The sequence below is a fragment of the Lactuca virosa genome, chromosome 4, assembly GCF_052849685.1.
Source record: "Lactuca virosa cultivar CGN04683 chromosome 4, Lactuca_virosa_CGN04683_v6, whole genome shotgun sequence".
In the NCBI taxonomy this organism is placed as follows: Eukaryota; Viridiplantae; Streptophyta; class Magnoliopsida; order Asterales; family Asteraceae; genus Lactuca; species Lactuca virosa.
The window spans coordinates 347,869,065-347,877,878 of record NC_136429.1 but is presented as its reverse complement, the minus strand read 5'-3'; the positions used below and the strand labels follow the sequence as shown (position 1 = coordinate 347,877,878).

The 8,814-nt window shown below is 30.9% G+C and overlaps 1 protein-coding gene across 1 annotated transcript in view; it reads right to left on the bottom strand.

Moving 5' to 3' along the window:
* Window positions 1–2,048: 2,048 nt before the first annotated feature.
* The window catches only part of ABCG25 (ATP-binding cassette family G25), an 8,939-nt gene continuing 2,173 nt past the window's right edge, over window positions 2,049–8,814 (bottom strand). The window contains exon 3 of the mRNA XM_079045680.1: window positions 2,049–3,255. Within this exon, the coding sequence (XP_078901806.1) occupies window positions 2,240–3,255 (1,016 nt within the window). The 3' untranslated portion in view covers window positions 2,049–2,239. The remainder of the gene's footprint in view (window positions 3,256–8,814) is intronic.

The following is an 8,814-nucleotide window of genomic DNA, read 5'->3' as shown; positions in this document are numbered from 1 at the left end:
TTGTTTGTGGGACATACTCTGATTTTCATGATGTTTGATACTTTTACTATGTTTGGGATGTATAAACAATGTTTGGAATTATCGTGTTACTTAAATCAAAAATGATTTTTTTGGGCTATAATTTTTAGTTGTTTCATCTCCTCTCTCTCTTCAAGCTTCTTGGTTACTAGGGTTTGGGTGTGAACCATTAGAGGCACGACGCTTGTGGTGCTTGCTTCAAAGAGTTTTCAAGAAGGTTTTAATTAGTTATTTACTACAATAAATAAAAGGTATGTTTACTAAACCTAGATGTAAATTTCGATTATAACATAGGGCTCTTAGGGTTTTATATGATGTTTAATAGTTGTATGTTCAATTAGAGAAAACATAGATTTTCGAAAATTAGGGTTGCATGCATACAAAGGATTGTTTGTTTTGCTCAAAACCCATTAGTTTTCTCTATTGATAGCAATAAACTATGAACATCAAGAACCCTAGAAAACCCAAAGTAATTTCAAAATCACAAGTTACATATCTTTTTGATTATTATAACAAATAACCAGTTCAATTCCTTCTTCAAAAGCCTTGGAAAGCAAGCACCAGAAATCTAATGCCTCTAATCGTTTGTACCCAAACTCAAGTAACAAGAAAACTTGAGGAGAGAGGAAAGGGAGGAGAATTTCGGCTATTCTATTAGTAGAAGGTATGGACAAAAGTGAGGCACCCTAGGGCTCCTATTTATAGTAGATAGGAAAACCTGGAAACCCTAATCTTGAATAAAATAATAATATTTTAAAATTCAAAATTTAATCTAGTTATCCTTATCATTAGGAGGCATCCAGAAACCATAATGGGCTCCTTTAAAATCGTCCACCACCGGAAGGTTTTGGAATCCTTCCTTTGTTAAACTTTTGAACAATTACAGCTTAAGTCCTTGCAGCTTTAATTAATCCCACAATTAATTCCAATTAATTTCTAATTAATTATTAATTAAATAATATTATTTCTAATTAATACATTAATCTCATAATATATTAACAAATTATTTATTGCTATTTATTAATAATATAATAAATCAATAAATCAATAAATCAACCTCTCACTCAAAAGTCATTCTACACAATTACTATTTCCGAGGGCAGCCCAAAAAGGACTTTGCTTCTATTTGCAGCTTTATACCAATTTAGTTATGATCTTATACACCTGAATCCAACAAAGTCTGACATCTTACATAATAAAAAAAACAACATATTGCACATATTTTATTGAAAAACAACCATATATTAGATTTTTTGGCTAACAAAAAGCTCAAGTTCTTTATCTAGAGCCTCTTACTCGATGGCCACATCTTCTACGCTTATTTCAAGCAACAACTCCATCAACGATTTCAAATTTGTGAAGAATGGTTTACTAGTGAAAAGGAACACATTCAAGTAGAAATATGTTGATAATTAAGAAGTTAAAGAGAAATTTATTTTAATAAGATTTTTTCTATTAAAAAATGTGAGTTTTTATGACATTTGTCCCTAATAAATAAAAATTGTGTATGTAAGCCCTGTATAACCTGTGACTTATAGCATCCACAATGGTGAGTTCAAAGGGAAAGATGGATAAGGTGGAAAGTCTATTTGTCATTCAATAGATTAAACTCTACCATAATGAGATGTCACCTTGACATTCAATGGATTTGGAGTTCAATGACAATTGAACTCTTCAATGGAAAAAAAGAAAGTTTTTAATTCTTAAATATATACTATAAATTAGCTTTTTTAAAAAAAAATTCTATTGAAATTTGTAGAGTTCAATGCATTGTAGGAAAATAATTAATAAAGTTTGATGGAATGTAAAATATGATGTGTCAATCCATTGAACTTTATGGAGCTCAATGCATTGTGGATGCCCTTAAGATGACTTTTTTCGGACATCATTTATGTTTAGACAAGTTCACACTAAACAAAATAAGGTATTTTAAGTTTGAAAATTTTCTCTCTGGCAACTAATATCTTCGACATTAAACTGCTAAAGTTCCACGTTTTCCAAATATGCCACGATTTGTGGAGCTAGCGTAATACCAAAAAAAATCATTTCTTTCTGTAATCATCAAAGAAAGAAAGTGAAAAAAAGATGTGATTCTTTACATTTATTCAAGTATGCTTCCTTGAATATGTTAACCACAACATCAGGTGCGGTTCCTACGTACGTACTACTGTTAAGCCATATTGGCCATCAGAAAACAGTTGTTACTGTAAGAAAGGACATGTCACACCTTGATTCTCCTGAGTGCAAGGTAAGCCAATAATCTATAACCAAAGAACATAATTACCAAAATCCCCATGCATGAAAAAGTGGAAATTTGACCTTGGATATCGTCTTCAATAAACCTGCAGCTTGCATGTTTACTGCCATATTGAAAACAACCCAACATATACCATATTTCTCGTCCCTGCCCATATTGAACATGGATCAATAGCCTGTAACCATAAAAAGTTGAAGAGATGTATTTCATCCATGCCATGAAACCGGGTACTTTATGCACATAGTAACCTCCTGTTAAAACGAATGCCAACATGGTAACAGTTACTACGGTTGAGCCTTGTTTAGCGTCCATTATGATTGCACCAACTGCAAAGCCAAGTCCTTGAGAGACAAGCACATATGCTAGCAAGATTAACAGGGTGAGGAGAAATGCAACAAAGTCGGGTTTTAGGCCACACATCCAGTAGGTGATAGATATGAATATAGTAGGCAAAATAAGTTCCATGGGTGCATCTCCGACTATTCTGGCCATGAAATAGGAGGAGAGTGTGTACATACCGGATGCTCTTTCTTTCATGAACACGACTCTGTCTTGTGGGAATGCAAACACTGCATTGAATGACGGAAAGACACCCCAAAAGATTGAAAAAAAGAATAGGAGACCGAGTCGATCTTGGATGTCCCGAAAATCTGAATGCCACCACATGAAACCAGCCAATAATGAGGCTGCGATTACTTGGAAGACTCGAAGTGGATTAAATGTTTCATGCTTTCTTTCCTTGAGGCTTCTTTGGATGAGAATGGTGAACTGTATAAACCAGGTGTTGAGACCCTTCACACATTTAGACTTTGTATTGTAGTACTCATTATCAATGGAGGAACGCGTGTGCTCTTTCATTAAGGCTTGTGTATCAAAACACAAGCACGCATCCTTCACTTTCGATGCAAGCAGATCATTGTACGCGGCTATCAAACTTTGTCTTATGTTTGGCCGTTCTGCCCCGTCTTGTTGCCATACACCTATCAAAAATTAAATGAAAGTTATATACATTTTAATTTATTTAATAGACTCAACGGTAAGCCATCTATACAAACACTAACAAACAAACAAATAATAAAAATCATGAATTTATTTGCCTTCGTAAATAGCATTTTGTGGTAAAAAAACAATTGACCATAATCTAAAGTTATGGGACCATATATATATATATATATATATATATATATATATATATATATATATATATATATATATATATATATATATATATATATATATATATATATATATATATATATATATAGTCGAACAATAACCATAAAGCAAGTGAGGAGTAATATACAAAAGCAATATGCGAATTAGATGAGTCAACATCCAAATGACATAAACGCCACATGCACATGCCGATTTATTGACTGATCGCACGCATATGAAAATAAAGAAAAAGTGGTATAATTTGATGTTATAAAGAGGAATTGCACTCATGTAGCTGCTAATGGGGTAAACAACCACCCACTCTAGACCACTTTATCATCTTAAAATTAAAGGGTTATACTTTAATAGTATTATTAACCCTCATGTGATTGCACCACATAAATATCAAGTTCCATAAGTTTAGCCTATATCACTGTTTAAAAGAGATTGCTTCCAAGGCCTAATTACACCATCAGATAGATTGTTATTATTATCATTAACCCCCCCCCCCCCCCCCCACACACACACACAAGTTCTTTTGTGAACCTAAAAAGTTTTTGTAACTTGGGAACTATTAATCCAAATATCATTTTTCAAAATAAAAACCGCAAATAGTAATAAAATACAGTGTTTAAGCCATATCTGGGCTAAAAAAAAGATTTTATGATTTTATTTTGACTGTTGAATTTTATTTATTTATTTACTGCAGATTCGAATATATATATATATATATATATATATATATATATATATATATATATAGAGAGAGAGAAAGAGTTAGGTTCAAATGTTTCTACTATCTATTATGTCCACGGCGAGGCTTGAACACTCAACTTCAAAGATGTAGGACACCACCTGATACGGATAGGCTAGAAGCCCTTAGTTGTGTGCGTGTGTGTGTCTATATATATATATATATATATATATATATATATATATATATATATATATATATATATATATATATATATATATATATATGTGTGTGTGTGTGTGTGTGTGTGTGTGTGTGTGTGTGTGTGTGTGTGTGTGTGAAAACTGAACATACATTACAACCTAATTTAATCTTAGGTACTATATCCGATTAAAATATATCGTTTTATTAGATGAAGATTGTGATTAAAGATTCACGATTAAGACTTGAAGGTGTAGATTTTGGAATGAAACATTAATTTTGAAAGGGAAACAAGAATATTGATTATCTTCGAGTTTGTGATGGTGGGAAATAGTTGTGTTCACTATGAGGTTAGGTGATTATCACCCATCTTGTACAATAAAATGATAATAAATGCAAAACACTAATGATCGTGGTCACAAAGAAGCTTTAATTTCCATAAAGTAGTAGGAATCAGACATTTGATTGGTGGAGATTCAAGGGAATGTATTCTTGAATAAAATTAAGGGACAACTTTGTTTTTTTCACTTATAAACGGTACCAATAATGTTATTATCGAAAAATTTATATCAGAAAATGCATTATTATTTTTACTCATACCAAGGGAAGAAACTCTGTGGTCAGTAGTCGAGATTTAGTTTTTGTAATCCAATAACCGTCTACCTGGAGGTGCACTATTTAAATTCTGGAGTTTAAATTAGGAGATTGCCAAAAGACTAGCCCTCTCTCTTGTAATGTGGGAGCCTGTCAAGAATCCATTTTACCTTTTGAAGTTGCTTTTGATAGCAAACCTCATGTTACCCATAGGAAATTGACATAGTTGAACACACATTCTAGGATTCATATCAGAAGTATTCCTCATATTGATATTACCTGAATTTAAACCATCAAGATAAAATTTAAACTAATGGTCTTTACTAAACGCATAATAACGAGTTTGTCAACCACTTAAGTGCTATACAATTGAGACTTCTTACTCTTGTATATAGGATGTGTGTTTCAACCGTAATATATGCATTGCATCTACGTAATGCAGATCAGAGACTCGAAACTCATGAAATAGAAATACCAAATGCACTAATAAAATAAGGAATCATTAAGTTATGTTACGTAAGCAGTGTTGTCATCTTCCTCTACGACTTCATTTAGAGCAATTTATACAAAAATAAAAAAGTAACATATAATATTTATCAAATTAAATTAAATTAAAAAGTTATAAAAGGTGTTATTCCCCACTAGCATTTTGGTGACATGTGGTATTGCTAGTTCCCTTTAAAGAAAGATACCTTTTACAAAGCATGGAAACGCCAAATGATCGGCCTTTACTTTTTGAAAATATAATAATATATAATTTGATATACATATATTCAAAAAATTGATAATTCTAATAAATACCATAGCATTACTTAGTAACAAAATTTAAATTTATAAACAGACTAAAAAACAAATCTGAATTATGGTTATATTTACTAAAAATGAAACATGTAATATTTTTATAGAGATTAAATATTCTCCTACTTATTCTTTTTACCCATCATCCTATCATTTTTAAATGATGACAAATATAATAAAAATTTATTAATTTTATTAAATATGACAAGTGTCATAATTTTAAATACATAGGAAGATGATAGGAGAAAAAAATGAGTATATTTGATTTCTCATTTTTATAAGAGTTGAAATATAAAGAAATACGACATCTAAATTACCAACCTCTTATTTTAAACATCAAATAAAAAACTTTTTTTTTTCTAAATTATGATTAGTTTGTTATCATCACGAATGAATCAACAGCACAAATTGATTTCTTTTAGTCGTAGTACACTATTCTTGTATCCTCTCAAACTTTAAGTTATGATCTAGCACAAAAAATTTGGATCAACTTCAAATTATAATAGATGTTATTTGTAACGAAATATGGTTTCTTTAAAAAAATAAAAATAAATAACTACTTCTTTCCTATTTTCCTATTCCGGGTACTGTTATAATTAACCATTATCTAAACTATATAACTTATATATTAATTTAAATTAATAGTTCCTTTTAATTGACAGGAAGCACTATTAATAACAAGTTGGTATCTCCATTGACCTGATCATTGACCCATTTATTGCTGCAAAAACAAGAGATCTTGTCATGTGTCCCCAGAATTTAAACATTTCATATAAAAATATTGAACAATTTCAATCAATTTAGGTATTTTTATTTAATGTTTAATATATAAAAATGTAGTTAATAAATTATGGGTAGCAAGTTGCTAATAAAAAAGACCCAAAAAATCTTATTAGTTTTATTTTAAAAAATCTCAAAGAATATCATATTTTTTAATACTTATGTTAAACACAAAAACATGTTTGTCGACAAAGTGGACCTAATCTCTTTCAATTTTAAAGAGTACAACAAAATAACCCGAGTAAATGATTTTGTAGTTTGTTATCATAAAATTTGCTGGCAAGTGAAGCGAATCGAAATCTTGAAATCATTGGGAAGTGGAAACAAACAAAAGAAAATGGATTGGGTAAAATGAGTATAAATAGACTCGATCAACGGATTTCCACTTTCGAGCCACTTCACTAGAAATAGAGAACCAAACTACGTCATACATCGACACGTTTACCATTTTCACTGTTGCCACCTGCATACCACCTACAGGCTGCTAACAATCAATAACCCCCTTCCCAAGTCCCAACCAATTTTATAGTAATTAGGTTTCTTTATAGAAGTTTTAATATCAAAACTTATTGATTTCTATTGTAATGATACTTTTCGCATATATGTAACAAAAGCTTATTTTTGTACCAATTCAATCTCTTAATAAATAGTATTAAGTATTGATACCATTTTTAAATTATGTTGACTTTTTTGCTTAACTTATAGCATCCATGGTGGATAAAACGACATGATGGATTGAACGGGAGAGTTAAACGAGATCACAAACTTAATTGTCATCTATTAGATGAAAATCTATCGATATAAGATGTCACTTTTTCAATAAATATGGAGTTCAATAGCCAATAAAGTTTTCAATAGGAAAAAAAATTATTTAATAGATATTTAAATATGTAGAGTTCAATGTATTATCGGAAAAAATGATAAAATTATATAGAATATATATAGAATCATAGTGGTGTGACGGTCAATTAAAGGATATATAATTCAATACATTGTAGATGTCTTTAGCATTTAAAATGACAAGACCAAATCCATGTTCTTTAAAGAACCCTATGTATTTGTGTAGCTTTTGCTATAACTTCATGATATTTTGTTTATGTTGTTAAGTTCTATAATATTTTACAAAATATCATTGAGAACTATTCAAGGTAGATGATTTAATTTTATATTAGTAGTTTTTTTAGTAAGATATGACAATTTTTTTATAAATAAAATGATGTACTTGTCGCTAGAAAATGTGCATAACTCATCAAACTGTAACCACTGCTATAACAATTTAATCTGTCTACTAGCTAGCTACTAATTACAGGTCTTAAACAATCATTCAATAAGGCTAAAAGGTGTTATGCGGATGGCACCACATTCCACCTAAGCTCCACCACCTTCCATTTCACTAATTGTCATTTTTGCCATTGAATGTAAAATGATAAGGTGTGCTTCTGTGGTGTTGAGAGAGAGAGAGAGAGAGAGAGAGAGAGAGAGAGAGTTTTGTCTCCCATTTTCCATCGGTGGAAATGCAGTGGCCGTGAAAAAAGGTTCCTGACATCGTCTACTAGCTAGCTACTAATTACAGCTTACTATCGGTAAGAATTGTATGACACCGTGCAGCCCAACCTAACTCGTAAGGTGACTTCAATTTTGTTTTTTTATTACTTTCAAGTTTGAACACATTTCTAACAAAAAAAAAAGCAAAAAAATTTATAACAATAACGTTTTGTTCCACGAACTAAAGTTGACATAACGTATAATTTAATAAAATATTAAGTTTAAAATTTCTAAAATATCACTAAATAACATACCATAAAAATTTATAAAATAAAGTTAACATTATTGCATATTATACTCGATCAGATACGAACGAGCTCCTAACTTAATAATATTTAAGGTGATATGTGATTTTTGATCAACTTTTACTAGATATTGACTGACATATATAGTAGTTAAATACACCCACCACCGCCCCTCTCCACTATAGTTTAAGGGTCCTGATTTGATTCTTCCACGACTCTTTTTAATTCATCCACATAATTCAAAAGTTAACGGACTATTATGCCCCTCAGTTAAAATTAAGAGATAGTAAAGAGAGAGGAACGCAATGATTTGTTTCCAAACACGCCACACGTTCTTCTCCTGCGGAAACCGATCTAATTGCACCTGATGAAAAGCCCGTAAGGGAAAAAGAGTCTTTAAAGCAAAGACTTCATGTGGGATCCTAAGTAGCAGGGGCAAAAGGGTCTTTAATCCAATTACTTCATGCCATCATGATGGAACCAAAGCAGCAAGCCAGCAACATCAGCAACGACCAAGGAAAACACCC